Here is a 17,038-nt window from a genome sequence, read left to right as displayed (position 1 = left end):
GTACATGTCTGGTTAAGTGAGAATGAGGTTGCAGCCTGCACCTAAGGTGACACAGAGAAAGAGTTAAGAATAGAAAATTGGACCCCGAGCAGCGGCTCACATCTGTAATCCCAACACTTTGAGAGGCTGAGGCAGAAGGATCTCTTGAGGCCAGGAGTTTGAGACCAGCCTGGGTAACATAGCAAGACCCTGTCTCCATTAAAAAAGTTAAAAATTAGTTGGGCATGGTGGTGCATGCCTACAGTCACAGATATTCAGGAGGCTAAGGCAGGAGGATCTCTTGAACCCAGTAGTTCAAGTACTCCAGCCTGAGCAACAGACAGACACCCTGTCAAAAAAAAAAAAAAAAAAAAAGAAAGAAAGGAAGCAAACTGGAGACTATGAAGAAGATGATCAAGAGGTGATAGAGTTGGTGTAGATACTGAAGTTCTTTTAGAATGCTGATGTGTGAACTGGAGGAGAAGAAGGATGTTAATTAGAGATGAAAAGCATCGATGAAGGAAGAGGCAGGGGCCGGGGACCAGCCTGTGATTCCATCTGGAGGACAGAGTGGCTCGCCCTATCTTGGGGATGTCTTGTGAGTATAAGAACCACAGATGGAAAGAAGGGCAAGGGACAGGGGCATCTTCCTTAAATCGCATTGATAGGTTCATGTATGGTGCACATGTGTCACATATATGATGCAAAAGTGTCCTGGCCCCTTGGTGATGGCATAGACGTGTGTAGCCACATTTAAGGAGTCACCAGTTGAAGTAGAGTTGTTGAATTATTCTTACAGAGAAAATTCCTCAAGCATAAAGAAGTTCAGAAAAATCTCATCTTTTCAACTGCATTATGCTCTGACCTAGGTCTTTGCCATTTTTCTTTCATTGTGTATTTTTTCCAAGTGACCAGCAATGCTGAATGAAACAGTCAATCCTGATTTATTTGGACTCCTGGACAGTGTGCCCGTACGCGCGCGTCCACACACACACACACACACACACACTTTTTTTTTTAATACTCGACTATTCAGGATCAGAGTCCATAAATCTGTTTTTGAAACTTTCTCTAAAAAGAGGCTACAGTTATGTGCCTCTAAACATCTGGCCAAACTGCAGAAGAACCCAGTTAACTATCCAGATGTGAAATTCACAGTGGGCTGAACATGGGTATTTAGAAGTACCCACGCAGTGGGATTTCTTTTTCAGCTTTCTGTACACAAACCAGAAAAGCAGCTCAGTAATGGTGTCAACTAGATCCATTCCTGTGGGAGTCCCACTTCTTAAGAGAGGAATGAATGATGAACGAATGAATGAATGAATGAACAAACAAACGCAACAGTGCTCTCAGCTCTAGAGAGAACAGGCTACAGAGCCCAAAGCGGCTGGATGCTCCCGCTCAGCCCCCCTCGCCTCCTGCCCTGGATCAGCTGCCCTGTGGGTTGGTTCAGATCACTTTTCTTGGCTCAAATGCGTTACCTAAGACAGAGATCATTTGTCAAGTGAGCAGGGTACACAGAGAGCTGTAGGCAGATTATGGAAAGAGAGAGGGAGGAGAGAGAGGGAGGAGAGAGAGCGCGGGAGAGGGAGAAAGAGAGAGGGGACCAGGGCGAGGAGAGGAGCAGGCTTCTCCAGGAACGGCGCTTTGCAGGCGCTGGGGATTCAAGTTAGACCGGGTGGCGGTGCAGAGGCGCCACCCGGGAGAGGGGAGCCACCACGGCTCCCGACATGGCTCTTTTCATGTGGGATGCTTAAGCACAAGCACGGCACACAGAGAGAGTAACTTGCAGGAGACAGAAACTGGCATGAGGATTCTGCCACCATGGAAGGGCTCCTGTCTCCGATGAGGACGAAGGTAAGGGGAGTGGATGTGGATTTCTTTTCCTTCTGCTTGGAGGGACAGAAAAGGCTGTGTGCATGGGAGGAGGCTCACGGAGCTTTTGTCTTATTTCAGAACTAGGCTGGCGATTGCAACTGGATCTCCAAAGAATAGGCTTGCCTGCACGGCAGCGCGATCTGAGGGGAAGGGGAGAGCAGAGAGGGGAGCGAGCCATCTGTCAGCGTGGACAATGGGAACCTCAGTAAATGAGTTCGCCTCTCGGTTGATTAGACAGCCATATTTTAGCAGGATTTCCAATCACTCTTGCTTTGGGGCCGTGCAGCCCTCGGAGCTGTTCGTTTGCAGGAAGTACCGATTTCTCAGACCGTATTGCTGTTTAGCAGGAGGAGTAACACGTTTAAGGCAAAGAGTGTGCCCAGCTCCCACTTGAAATAGCCTCTTTCCTCTTCCTCCTCCTCTTCTTCAGAGCAGGAGGACCAGGGAATCCTCTCTGTAGAAAGTAGGTTAATGCATTCTGGAGGCCAATGTGTTCTCGGAAACATAGCAGATCTGCAGAAAAGATTTCAGAGCACTGCTCTAGCCTGACATCTTGAACTTGGTCCTGTAACATTTAGAAATGCTCACGGGGAACTGGTTTTAGTCTCCTGAAGACTCTAAGCGCTTGTTCTTCTTGGCTGGAGTTTGCTTTTTCACTTTCAAGAGATGCTTTGAATGTGGGGTTTTCCATTATAAGCTCAGACGATGAAGGTGTTATTTGATATCTGCTATATTTACCTATAACTCTAAATGGATAGGTCAAAAGTTTTCAATAATGCTAGAAATATTACTTTTCTTAACCAGAAATTTCAAAACAAATCAAGGGGCAAATAGCTCTCTAAATACACAGCAGAGTTAAAGTCAATAGGACAAAGCTTTGATTTACCTCATCTCTTTGATGCCCTGTTTAATGATTTGGACACAAATAGACTCTTGTCATTGAACTTTTTTTTTTCCTGCTGGTTAATGAGCCTGACCATGATGTTTTCAGAGAATGTTAGAAGTAGGTCTTGTGCAGGAAGACACCCCCATCCTTTGCGAGAATTTCCCATCTCTGTTACGTTCACCCACGTCTGAGAGTCGTTCATTAGAAGGATAGCCTCAAGTGAGAGTTTGTTACAAAGGCTTTAACTCCAGCCCTTCAGCGGGCTGGCAGATCTTTGAGATCCCCTTGGTGACCCATTTGTTCTCACTGGGCATGTAGCTGGAGTCCTGTTGCTTACAGGCAGTACACTTCAATCCAAGGTCCTGTTTCATGATTCCCTACCGCAGCAAAGAAAATGGCAAGTGACACTGGCATCCTAGCTCACTTGATTGACAGGAAGAAGTTTGAATGCTTTGCGGAATAGCATTGTAATCTGTTCATTTGACCAGGTTTTCAAATTGCAAACTATCGCAGTATTGTGCAGTCTCTGGCGCCTAACAGATCTGTGGATCCGAGCTCCTAACCTCACGCAAGTACAACTCTCGTAGACTTCGAAGGGAGTTCCCTATGCAAATAATCAGGACCCAGGCTCTGTGTAAATCACACTATGAGTCGTTTAAAATGGCATGCTATAGTCGGGGGAGAAATGGATGTCAGTGGGTCAGGCTGCTCACATATATTTATCAGTATCACTCACATCATGGCTTGTTCCTTCATCATCATATTGTCTAATAAACATGGAAACTGTGGGGTTTGGGTCCTACCAAAGTTTAAACATAAAATCTCTACATAGCAAATAGATTCTCATTCAAACACTTCAGCCTTTAGGTTTCAAGGGATTTGTGTATGTGTATGTGTTTAAATTGCTTCTGTGAATTCTTTTTTAGTCTTTTTATTTCTGATGCTGGAAATGGATATTTCCATATTGAAAATTCAAATTGCATTCGAATTCACCGACCTACAATATCATCATGACTGAGGGAACAAGACCCGACTGGGCAAGAGGAGAATCCCATTGACAAGTCTTGGTTTTAAATCCTAAGTTGCTCTGTCTGAATGTTGTTGAAATTATCCAGTGATATTTTTAATTTATCCAAAGACATATCCGTGACAATGTGGTTGCCATAATTAAACTTTGATCACATTATGTCTCCTTAAGTCTGTTCTGAAATATTTTCTCCCTTTGGTGAGGATTTAGCTTGAAGTTTCTGATTTCCTGGTATCATGATAGGTCAGACAAAGGAAGCCTCCTAGAGCTAAATTTTGGCATGTTATGGTTACTCAATAACTTATGGACAGTTTAAAGCAAGCACTGAGGTAAATTGGACATCGTGCAATAATTTCATTACGCCATGTAATGGACTTAACCAGTCTAAATCATGGGTGCTTAATGCATTTTTATCTTGGGATTTGCATAATTGGCACATAAATATGCATGAGATTAACTGGAAATGGCAAAACAGGGTGAGAAACACAGTTCATAAGCGTTGAAATTAAGGCAGTTGCAAAGAGGGCACCTGAACATACTCTGTCTCCTGGGTGGGCGGCCACACTTGACATACCTAGAAACAGACAGGGTGGCAGCTGGCCTCCCCTAATCGCAGTTAGTGTATTGTCAGTGATACACAGCCATTGCACAGCTTTGGCTTTTGGCTGGATTCACTTGGGCACACTGCTTATTCTTCCTTTTATATATAATGCAATCTAAAAGAGTCTCTAGGCTGATGGATATACTTCTAACTGGCCTTCTGGCAGGCCCTGACACAGGTCTCAGGATTTCAACCATAGCAGATGATGTTTGCAGAGGCAGGAGTGAAAAAAGCAAGAAAAAAAAAAGAGAGAGAAAGAGAAGGTGATTGGGTGGTTTCTTCTATGAGAGTAAAGGAAATCATTTTATAATCAGTCATCTCTGTGAATTTTTTTAATGTGTCCTTTTAGTTAGATTTTTAATCCTCCAAACTTCATAATTCCGTCTAATCTTCTGAGCCCTGCTTCCAGTGAATGAGGCTGGAAAAACAAACAAACAAATAAAAAAAAAAACTCCCCTCGTATTCAGCGTCTTGTGATTCATGGTGGCTGCAAAATTTGCAGGGAGCACTTTGGTAAGGCCCCATGAAATCAGGCCAAGTCTTTACTTTTCATGACTGTAAGGAGTGTAATTTGAAGAAACTGTGGCATCAAAAGAAGATGGAGAGGAAGGGAGGGGAAGAAAAGAGGAGAGGAGAGGAGAGGACGGGGAGAAGAGGCGAGGGAAGAGAGGTAGGGGAGTGGAAGGGAGGGAAGATGGCTTGATTAGAGTGCTTTTTTTAAATATCCAAATAAGATTATAGCTATGTTTTTACCAAATGTTTGTGCAGTAAATACAGAGTGGATGGAAATTAACCCTAGAAAGGATAGTTGTAGCTTCTAAAAAGTTGATTAACTATTTCGTGTGCTAATTTGAGTTTTTCTGAATACTCCAATACAGTTTCCTTTAATACCTGCTCTCAGTTTACAATCACCTAACTTCCCAGAGTTGGTGTCTTTTTGTCTGTCTGACCCTGTCTTATTTCTCCTACAAAGACATATCCTGTGCTATACTTCGGATACTTTTTTCAAGGAACATTTGTGATTTGTGGCATAAAGTAACTTTCTAAAGGAAGTCTTCTGAGAGGATCTGGCCATTTTATGAAAGGGGCAATTAAGGGGAAATGGAAGCAGATCTTTTAAAGAAGGAGCATTTGAAATTAGCACAGGAATCATGTCCGGCGAGTCCTGCTCTTTTGTACCTGGGGATAATAGCCATACATAGCTAGAGTTAGTTCAAGAATTGTCTTTCCTGATCTTGCTATATTTTTGGAAACACGTTAGATACAGAGGTAAGATGTCAAAATTCTGAAATACACACAATATAGGATCAAAAGGAAGAATAAAATATGTATAGTCAAAGCTCTATGGCTCCTTAGGGCAATTATTATAGAGTATGTGAAACCCTTAAAGTCACTTAGAATTATTCGACACCTGCTTGAAACTTTGCCAGGATTCCATGGAGAATAGTGCCTGGAATGATCCACTGTATTCCACCTGCTTGTATGTGAATTCAGATCAAACACTGGAATTTCTAATGTAAAGAACTCTGTGAACCAGAAATCACTAAGGGTTAAGGAATGGTTAGCCTGAGTGGGATGACTGTGGAAGGCTTGACAATTACTTGCAAATACGCTAAATATCACACACATGATTATGCCCAAGCCTATGACAGCCTATACTTTATCTTAATGGAGACTTGAATAAGAGGAGATTTGTTGGAGCTGAAGAATGACAGGTTTAGATTAAATTCAAGGAAATGTTCACTGATATCAAAATGTTTTCCTAAGAAAGTGTGAGACAGTTTCTAATCTGAAGGGGCCTCTGAGATAGTGTTCCAAGGAAGGGCCACATATACAAAGTGACCCCCAAATACAGGAGGAGGCAAGAAACTAAAGAACAAGGATAAAATCCAGTTTTTTTTGGTAAAGGGTGATTTATTTGGGGAACTTACAGATGGAAGCATGGGACAGCGAGATCTCCATAATGTTATGTTACCCCCAGACCCAGGGCTTATCTACCATAGGAAAAGGGTGTGTGTGCTCTGGGCAGGACAATTAAAAGCAAGCCTACAGAATAGGCAAGAATGCTATGCGTGTCACAGCCTATAATTTGTGTGATAACATCAAGATCGACATGTTCTTACACTAGGGATGGTAAATAAAGTAGGAACCAGGAGGCGTTGACGGAATTGGGGCTAATCAGAAGTCGAAGTGGCAGATTAGCATCCAAGATGGAGTCACTTCATCTCGGAGTCACTCCTCAAATAGGCAAGGAATAATCTTACCTGAAAAGGGATTCTTCCACCTAAGAACCCAGAAGGAGCTGATGCAGACATTGTGTATTTTTATGGTGCTATTAAATTTTTACCATAAAGCCAATAAAACCAGAAATAGGTTTGTGTATGATGTACACATCAGATTCTCTTACAAAGAGCTACTGTGATGCGTTTACTAAACTACTGGCCTCAGTTGGGTGCAAACAGGAAACAACTTTATTCTTTTCAGAACAACCCCCTTCAAGGCATCTGTGAATTGTGGGAACACGGTTGAGGGCTATAGGACAGTTTATTTAGTTAATGAAAAGGAAATGTGAGAGGCACCATGGCTTATCCCCAGACAGACTACCTGCATTCAGATTCTAGCTCTGATACTTACTAGGGTGTACCTTTTTTGAGCCTCAGTTTTTTTGTGTATAAAATGTATGCAGTAATAAGACTTATACATTATTTTGAGAAGTTAATACATTCATGCCTGAAAGGTCTTGGCACGTCATCATAAATGTTAGCTATTACTAGTATGAATGTGTAAACAAATATGTGAATGAATATGTGAAGAAGTGCAAATCTCATGACCAGTGCCTGGAATAAATTGTCATTGCCATGAATACAAGTGGGAATAGCAGATGACCTATCTTCTGGTTGATGCTTGCAAGATTCCTGGGAGGTCACGGTGCAAAACCCCTGTCAGGTGTGCTCAAAGAGGTCGGAACAAAACAGATTCCTCTGAAGAGTAAATCAACTCTCATGACAATAAAGGCTTTCATGACAAATAATTGTGACAGGTGAATTGTTTAGAAGAAGAGACTGTGGATTCAGCAAAGCCAAAAGGTATCCTGTCAATAAGAGAATAACAACTTTTTTTCTTCCATGCTTTAGCTCTTACGAAGTTGGACACAGATGATCTCATGTGATCTTTATAGTAATTACAACCCAGAAATGAGCAAGCTGTGAATTAACCACTTCCACCCCAGTAGTGATTGTTAGTCATTTACCAGCACACCACTGCCTGGGACCCTCATGAGAAAGTCCAAGCATCTCCCCTGGACTTCTAGGTTTTTCATGAGCTGTCCCCCACCCACCCATTCTGCCTCGTCTCTCTTCTGCATTAGAAGTTCAGGCTTCAGCTAGCCTTCCAATCATCTGAGAATGTGTTTAAAAGTGAAGGTTCTCGGTCCTCTCTTCCAGAAATCCCGACTCACTGAATCCAAGAACCATGCATTTGTGCCAAAAGGCTGGAGGACTCTGATGCAGGTGATCCTCCCACAACATGTTTCAGAAACACTGGGTCTACCCTCTCTCTATCCACGGGGATGCCCTATAGCTCCCTGAGCCTGGTGTACTTCCCACCTTCCAAATCTTACAGCACACTCTCCTCTCTGGGGGCATATACTTTTCCATCCTGCCCTGTCTGTCTACCCTGTTCACTCTAAGGCCACCTTCACGTGGCAGCATGGATGCCACATCCTCTGGGAAATCTCTGAAGCCCCAAGGTGGGGCTAGATGTCCATCACATGCTCTGCTTACCTTGTTCCAAGCCTTCCTCACACTCTAAGCCCCCACGTATTTATCCATTGCCTTTTGCAATGGACCGAGAGCCTCTCCACTATACCGTGTTCTTATTTCTTTCTTTTCCTTTTTTTTTTTTTTTTTTTTTTTTTGGTGAGATGGAGTCTTGCTCTGTCACCCAGGCTGGAATGCAGTGGCATGATCTCAGCTCACTGCAACCTCTGCCTCCTGAGTTCAAGCAATTCTTCAACCTAAGCCTCCTGCGTAGCTGGGATTACAAGTGTGCACCACCACACCCAGCAAATTTTTGCACTTTTAGTAGAGACAGGGTTTCCCCATGTTGGCCAGGCTGATCTTGAACTCCCGACCTCAAGTGATCGCCTCCCAAAGTGCTGGGATTACAAGCATGAGCCACCGCGCCTGGCCCTGCTCTTGTGTCTTTATTTAACTTTATTGGCATATATATGATGTACTTATTTTCTGGGGAGAAATGATAATTTCATACATTCATATAGTCAAATCAGGGTCACTGGGATATCCATCACCTTAAATACTTATCTTTTTTTGAGCTTGGAACATTCTAATTATTCTCTTCTGGCTATTTTGGAGTAGACTATCGATTAATATTAACTATCGTCACCCTGTTGATGTATCAGACACTAGGGCTTATTTCTTCTATCTAAGTGTATATTTATCCCATTGTATCTTGTTCATCCTTTTAAGCCTAGTACGTAGCATGGTACAGAAATATAGGGCCTTCATACATATTTATTGACTGAGTAAATGAACAAGAAGCACCCATAGGCTCTCTAAGGGCTCATGGGGTTTGATAAACTGGGCACAAAGGCCAAAGTAGCTGGTTAGAACCGGGGTAGAACTATCTCCATGAAACAATATGGGCAAATTCCACAGAGTGAAGGCAATCAGGCAGTATATTTGGGAACAAGTAATGGGCAGGCCATTTTGTTGCCCTTTTCCTATCCTGTTCTTTGGGTGAGTAATAATAACCAGCATTGACTGACTGTTTGAAAAGCTGCAGGTGTAAAAAGGGCTCTACCAGTGAAGACGCCATAACTGGAGGTGAACATTGACTTTGGTTTGGGTTCATCTGTTATCCCTGACTTCCATTCGGAACTTTAGATTCCAAAATGTTTCAGTGACTTTACTTTTGTTGAAAAAGCAAATGATTATTTTCCAGATAAAACAAAGCTGTGCTGACTTTAGGCAAACAGGAAAAAAAATGCTGACTTTATTTTCACTTACTTCCAGTGTATCTCCATAGAGAGAATAAACTAGCTAGAAACAGTAAAACAAGTTAGTTTCTTGTATCATTATGAAACCATGTTAATCAATATTTGAAGTAATGATGCATGAACAATAGTAATATATTAGTACAATATAACAATATATAAAGAATTATTCTAATAGTCATAATGTATTGAAACTTAATATAATATAACATGTTTTAGTATATACTTATTCATATATTTATAAAACATGTTAATATTTATACAACATTGGCATTGATTATACAGTATAGTATGTTTATAAAATATTGTTTATATATTAGTTATAAAATACATATATTTTAAGATAATATTTTATTAGTAAGTGTAATAGTAATTGCCATTTATTGAGCATTTACTATGAAGACAGTTTTTTTTTTTAATTTCAGATTCAGGGGGCACATGGGCACGTTTGTTACAAGGGCTATATTGCATGATGCTAAGTTTTGGGCTTCTGTTGATCCTGTCACTCAAATAGTGAACATAGGACCCAATAGAAAGATTTTCAGTCCTTGCCCCACCCTCTTCCTCCCCTCTTTTGGAGTCCCCAGTGTCTACTGTACCCATCTTTATGTCCATGAGTACTCAATGTTTATCTCCCACTTATAAGCGAGAACATGTGGTATTTGGTTTTCTCTTCCTGCATTAATTTGCTTAAGATAATGGGCTCCAGTTCCATCCATGTTGCTGCAAAGGACATGATTCATTCTTTTTATGGCTGTGTAGTATCCTATGGTGTATATGTACCACACTTTCTTTATCCAGTCGTTGTTGATGGGCAGCTAGGTTGATGCCATGCCTTTGCTATTGTGAATAGTGTTGTGATAAATAGAGAAATGTGGTGTCTTTTCGGTAGAATGATTTCTTTTCTTTTGGGTATATGCTCAGTAATGGGATTGCTGGGTCGAATAGTAGTTCTATTTTTAGTTCTTTGAGAAATCTCCAAACTGCTTTAAACAGGGGTTGAACTAATATACCTTCCTACTAATAGTGTATAGGTGTTCCATTTTTTCCCACAACTTCACCAGCATCTGTTATGTTTTGGCTTTTTAGTCGTAACCATTCTGATTGGTGTGGATGGCTTTCACTGTGGTTTTGATTTGTGCTTCTCTGATGATCACTGATGCTGAGCATTTTTTCATATGCTTGTTGGTGGCTTTGTCTTCTTTTGAAAAATGTCTGTTCGTGTCCTCTGCCCACTTCTTAATGAGGTTATTTGTTTTTGTTTTTGTTTTATTTCCTTATTGATTTAAGTCCTTTATGGATTCTGGATATTAGACCTTTTTCAGATGCATAGTTTGCAAATATTTTCTCCCATTCTATAGGTTGTCTGTTTACTCTCTTGATAGTTTCTTTTGCTGTGCAGAAGCTCTACTATAAAGAGAATTTTTTAGAAATATCTAATCCAGGGGTGTCCAATCTTTTGGCTTTCCTGGGCCACATTGGAAGGGGAATTCTCTTGGGCCACACATAAAATACACTAACATCAACAATAGGTGATGAGCAAAAGAAAAAAAAAAATGAAGGTCCATGTATAATCTCATGTTTTAAGAAAGTTTAAGAATTTGTGTTGGGCTGCATTCAAAGCCATTGTGGGTTGCAGGTTGGACAAACTTGACCTGATCCTTATAAGAATTTTGGAAAGCAGATATTTTTAACCTCATTTTATAGAAGCGAAACCATGGCTCCAAGAGGTTGATTTCCTCAGATCTATGGAAATGGTGAGTGGAGAAATCAGGGCTTTGATCCTACCATTCACTAGCTCCATCTTCTTCCCAATACCATGTGCTCCCTGTTCCCAAAGTAGAAATGAAGACTAGGGAGGAGAAGTGGCTGAGTCCCACCTCACCTTACTGTGCACCGGGAATCACCGGATGGGCTACCTTAGTGTTTAACCCACAAGTTCATGTATTTTTAACCATGCGAATCCTGAGACAGCTTGATTCCTGAATAGCCTTACTGTAGACACTGCACAAACCAGCTTCCGGGTTGCCTGGGATGCAGGACCTGGGGCTCATTGCCAGCTACATGAGAGGAGAGCACAGGGACCCGGCACAGGGCTCAGGCATAGGCACAGGGACAGGGACCAGGCGCAGGTCGCCCCTGCCATTCTCTCAGCCAGAGCGGCTGGCCTATTTCTCAACGGTGAAGGCTTTTGTGCCTGAAGATGAGGCTTGGGCAAATACAGGATGAAAACTCATGCCCCAGAAGGTAGACGAAAGACCTAAAAACAGACCACATATACCAGCTGTGTCGCTGCTGGGCTTTCAAAGCCATGGTTGGTTTGCAGCCTTTTCCATCGCGTGCCAACAAAAATCCTGTTGGCCCAGGAGACATTAGGAAGCCTCTGTGGGAGCTGTCTGGATGGCCCTGAGGAATGAGAAAATACACGGGCCATTGGCCTCATCAGAGGGAATCACAGGGCGCTGGGTAGCCACCCCCCTGGGCTGGTGGACCACACTGCACTTGCAGAGGGAGATACTCATTCGACTGAGAAAAAGACCTCCGAGACGCCCCAAGCCAGAGACCTCACACTGGAATCTGAGTGTAGCAGGAAGAAGGGAACACGACTCGGGAAGCAAGAGGGGTGAGATGAAGATTTCTGGGGATTTCTGATGTCTCAAACATGTAGGCGTTTATTTGCAGTAATTCTGTTCCTTTTCGGGCCAGACCTGTCTGCTACGTCTCAGGCAGGGGGAGAAGCTTGGAAGCTGCTGGGAAGGGAAAGGTAACCTGGCCATTCTGGAATCTCATTTACTTATTCATCCAACAAGGATTTATTAAGTGCTCGTATCGAGTGCCAGGCAATAAACACGTTTCCTTCTGTCAGAAATGTGCAAACAAAAGGGAAAGTTTAACAAAGAGTCCACGAGCAAGACAAAGGGACCCATTCAGTTTCTCCTGAAAACAAATGGGAACACAAGCTCTCCGGAAGCTAGAAGCAGATGATTTTTTCCAAAGCCGCGTTACTTTTCACTGAGTGTGACGCTTTTATTAGAAGTGGATGATAGCGACTGGGTAAATTAACTCCACATTGATATTCAAAGGGAATTACGTTAATGATAATAACTTAGTATCTTCAAAGGGATAAAAATGCCTTCAGGGGGATCCTATTAAGTCTCAGAAGGTCTCCTTTATCTTACACAAAGAGCATGAACCTGGACATATTTTATAAATGAGGAAACTGAAATTTAGACATTTCTCCTAAAATTTCAAAGTAATACAATGTCTTTAACACTAGAGAAACCAGTTTTAAAAATACAGTGTAAGATACCATTAAACTCAGCAAAGATTAAAGTCTTACTTCATCGGGTTTTTTTGTTTTGTTTTGTTTAAATTAGCATTGAGAACTCAAATAACCCCCACATTACATCCACAAACTTTCTATTATTCTTTGGTCTGTCTAGATTTTTGGCTGGAGATTCCTATTTAGCCTGTGTGCGCAGCTGTCATTCACTTTCAAACTTAATGTGAAAGAGATTCGAATGGCCATGCCGGTGTGTGTGGAAGGAACGGAGCAGGATTTACATATTACCACACAGGCTTTAAAGCAACTTTTAATTTATTTTACAGGTTGAGTAAATCATGCATAGCTCTTGGGTAAGGCTCTTGGGCACGTCATCCTGGGTAGATTTGAAAGAGATTAACATTTACTCTATGCTCTGCATAGCTTGACCTAGTGTCCTGGTACCTGCAGCAATCAGCTAACAAAAATCCCAACAGGAATCCAGTTAAATAAAAAGAGAAGATCTGATGCAATACTTCAAATGGCAGAAAACAAAAACAAAAACAAAAACAAAACCAGAGAAACTCAAGACTCATGTTCAATTGGCTGGGACGAGAGTGGGGTACAGGACCAAGTTAACCGGTTAATTCAGCTGCGCCCCACACATCCCCTTCAACCAGACCCCGTGTTCCTCCTGTACAATGAGAGTGCTGAGCTCGTTCATTCCTCTTATGTGACCATCAGCTTTCACTGCAGAGGTCAAAGCACTTCGGACATTCATGCCGTCATATACACTTGTACCAGAGGTCCTAGGATATGCCAAAATCCCACTCACAAAATGTCACTGGGAGCAACTACATTGTCAAAATAAGCTGTTAAGGCAGCAATCACGATTTACCAGAAGTAGACACATCCCAGCTTTATGGCTTCTAGGGTGGGGCCAATGAATCAGTTAGAGATGCCTTGTCTAGTGTGGTGGCTGCTAACCACATGTGACTATTGAGTCCTTGAAATGTGACCAGTCTGCCTTGAGATGTGCTATAAGCATAAAATGCATACCAGATTTTGAAGGTTTCATACAAAAAATATGTATATATAAAAAATACCTTAATTTTTCTATTTATTACATGATGACATGAAAATATATTAGATATATTTGTCTAAATAAATTATATAAAATATCTAATATATGTAACTTAAATATAATTTAATATAAACATATTATTAGAATGGCTTTTAACTATTCCTTTTTTTGCCTTTGTATATTGATACATAATATTTGTACATATTCATGGTACACGTGATATTTTGATACATACAATGTATAATGATCAAATCAGGACTTTTAGGGGGTCCATCACCTTGAACATTTATCATTTCTTTGTGTTGAGAACATTTCAAATCTAGCTGTTTTGAAAAATATAATGTTGTTGGCTATCATCACCCTACTGTGCTATCAAATAGTAGAACTTATTTCTTCTATCCAACTGTAGGTTTGTACCCATTAACCAACCTCTCCTCATGTCCCCTCTCCAACACATCTCTCCAAGCCTCTGGTAACTATTATGCTACTCTCTGTCTCTACCAGATCAACTATTTTAGTTCCCACATATGAGTAAGAATATGTGATATTTGTCTTTCTGTGCCAGGCTTATTTCATAATGACCTCCGTTTCCATCCATATCACTGCAAATGGCAGGATTTCATTCTTTTTTATGGCCAAACAGTATTTCATTGTGTATATATGTCACATTTTCTTTATATATTCATCCACTGATGGACACTCAGGTTGATTTCATATTGTGGCTATTGTAAATCATCCTGCAATAAACATAGGGGTGCAGGTATCTCTTTGATACACTGATGGAAATCCGTGTATTTTCCTTTGGATAAATACCCAATAGTGGAATTGTTGGATTGTATGGTAGCTCTATTTTTATTTTAAGTAATCTTCATAACAGCTGGGCATGGTGGTTCACACCTGTAATCCCAGCACTTTGGGAGGCTGAGGCGGGTGGATTACCTGAGGTCAGGAGTTCAAGACCAGCCTGGCCAACACGGTGAAACCCTGTCTCTACTAAAAATACAAAAAATTATCCAGGTGTGGTGGCAGGTGCCTGTAATCCCAGCTACTCGGGGGGCTGAGGCAGGAAAATCACTTGAACCCGGGAGGCAGAGGTTACAGTGAGCCGAGATTGTGCCACTGCATTCCAGCCTGGGCGACAAGAGTGAAACTCCCATCTCAAGAGAAAAAAAAAATCTTCATGCCATTTTCCATAATGGCTGTACTAATCTACATTCCTACCAACAGTGTATGAATTCCCTTTTCTCCACATCCTTGCCAGCATTTGTTATTTTTTGTCTCTTTGATAACCCCATTCTAACTGGGGTAAAATGATAGCTTCTTGTGAAGCTAATATCCAGAATGTTCTAGCTTCCAGACAGCTTGTGTTCCCATTTGTTTTCAGGAGAAACTGAATGGGTTTTGATTGGCATTTCCCTGATGATTAGTGATGTTGAGCATTTTTCATATATCTGTTGGCTATTTGTATATCTTCTTTTGAGAAATAATTACTCAGATCCTTTGCCCACGTTTTAATGGGATTATTATTATTGTTATTTGCTGTTGAGTTGTTTGAGTTCCTTGAACATTCTGGATGTTAGTCCTTGTCAGATGAATAGTTTACAAACATTTTCTCCCTTTCAACAGGTGGCTCTCCACTCTGTTGAGTGTTTCTTTTTCTAGGCAGTAGCTTTTTAGTTTAATGTAGTTCCATTTGTCTATTTTTGTGTTGTTGTCTGTGCTTTTGAGGTCTGAGCCATAAAACCTTTGCCAAGACCAATGTTCTGAGTTGTTTCCCCTGTTTTCTTCTAGTAATTTTATAATTTCAGGTCTTACATTTAAGCTTTTAACTCATTTTTGCATTGATTATTTTAACATGGTGAGAGAGAGGGTATCCAGTTTTCCCAGGGCCATTTATTGAAGAGGATGTTCGTTCCTCAATGTATGTTCTTGGCACCTTTTTCAAATATCAGTTGGCTACAAATATATAGACTTATTTATATCTGGGTTCTCTATTCCATTCCATGTGTCTGTTTTTATACCAATGTCATGATGTTTAGATCATTATAGCATTTGGTACATATTTTTTTTGGAGACGGAGTCTTGCTCTGTTGACCAGGCTGGAGTGCAGTGGCATGATCTCGGCTCACTGCAACCTCTGCCTCCCAGGTTCAAGCAGTTCTCCTCCCTCAGCCTCCCTAGTAGCTGGGATTACAGGCGCCCACCGCCATGCCTGGCTAATTTTTTGTATTTTAGTAGAGACAGGGTTTCACCATATTGCCCAGGCTGGTCTCAAACTCTTCAACTCAGGCAATCCACCTACCTTGGTCTCCCAAAGTGCTAGGATTATAGGAGGGAGCCACTGTGCCCAGCCAGCATTTGGTATATTTTGAAGTTCCATCAGGTGATACCTCTAGCTTTTTTTGTTGTTGTTTTTGTTTTTTCTTTTTTGTTTTTTGTCAGCATTGCTTTGGCTATTCAGGTTCTTTTGTGATTTCATATAAACTTTAAGATTTTGTTTCTGTTTCTGAAAAGAATGTCATTGGTATTTGGATAGGGATTGCATTGAATCTGTAGGTTGCTTAGGGTAGTAGCATCATGATTATTTTAATAATATTAATTCTTCTGATCCATAAGCATAGGATATCTTCATTTGTTTGTGTCTTCTGTCTTCTTCAGTTTCTTTCATCAGCATTTTATAATTTTCTTTGTAGAGGTCTTTCACCTCCTTTGTTAAATTTCTTCCTCAGTGTTTTATTTTTTTTGGCAGCAATTGTAAATGAGATTTCTTTCTTGATTTCTTTTTCAACTACTTCATTATTGGCATATAGAAATGCTGTTGAATGTAGCTATTAGAAAATCTAAAATTAGAAATGTGGCTCAAATCATAATTGTATTGCACAGCCTTGAGCTAGAGAACATTTACTCCGTCAAGTTTAATGGCTATACGCCCAAGTAGTTTTTTGATTTGTTTTTATATTTTCCAGCAATCCCTGATTGTTCCAGAGACATTTTTAATGTACTATAATTGGGACCTCATCATAATCCTCCTCGGGCTGCTCCCCTCTCTCTCTCCCTTGTCTCATTAAATGGCAGTCCATTCCATCCATGCACCCAAGCCAACGACTTGCCTTTATATACTCTCCTTTCCTTCCTTTTCACATTCAGTCAGTTTCCATATCCTGTTACTTCCTTTCTTCAAGATATCATGTATTTGTTTCTTCCTCTTCATCCACATGGTGGGTATGCTTCTGGAATAGAAAGCTACCTCCTCCTCCTCCTCCTCTTCCTCTTTCTCCTCCTCCCTCTTCTTCCTTCTCTTCCTCCT

General features: G+C 41.1%; 1 protein-coding gene across 5 annotated transcripts in view; it reads left to right on the top strand.

The window, feature by feature from the left end:
* Positions 1 to 1,409: 1,409 nt before the first annotated feature.
* FRMD4A (FERM domain containing 4A) overlaps positions 1,410 to 17,038 on the top strand; it is a 531,042-nt gene continuing 515,413 nt past the window's right edge. The window contains exon 1 of one of the 5 annotated variants that reach the window (XM_063669580.1): positions 1,410 to 1,836. In XM_063669580.1, coding sequence (XP_063525650.1) covers positions 1,804 to 1,836 — 33 coding nt within the window. In that variant the 5' untranslated portion in view covers positions 1,410 to 1,803. The remainder of the gene's footprint in view (positions 1,837 to 17,038) is intronic. The other 4 variants (XM_063669588.1, XM_063669577.1, XM_063669573.1 and 1 more) reach the window with 4 other exon arrangements.

Source organism: Pongo pygmaeus, chromosome 8 (assembly GCF_028885625.2).
Source record: "Pongo pygmaeus isolate AG05252 chromosome 8, NHGRI_mPonPyg2-v2.0_pri, whole genome shotgun sequence".
Taxonomy (NCBI): Eukaryota; Metazoa; Chordata; class Mammalia; order Primates; family Hominidae; genus Pongo; species Pongo pygmaeus.
This window is presented reverse-complemented; position numbering and strand designations above follow the sequence as displayed.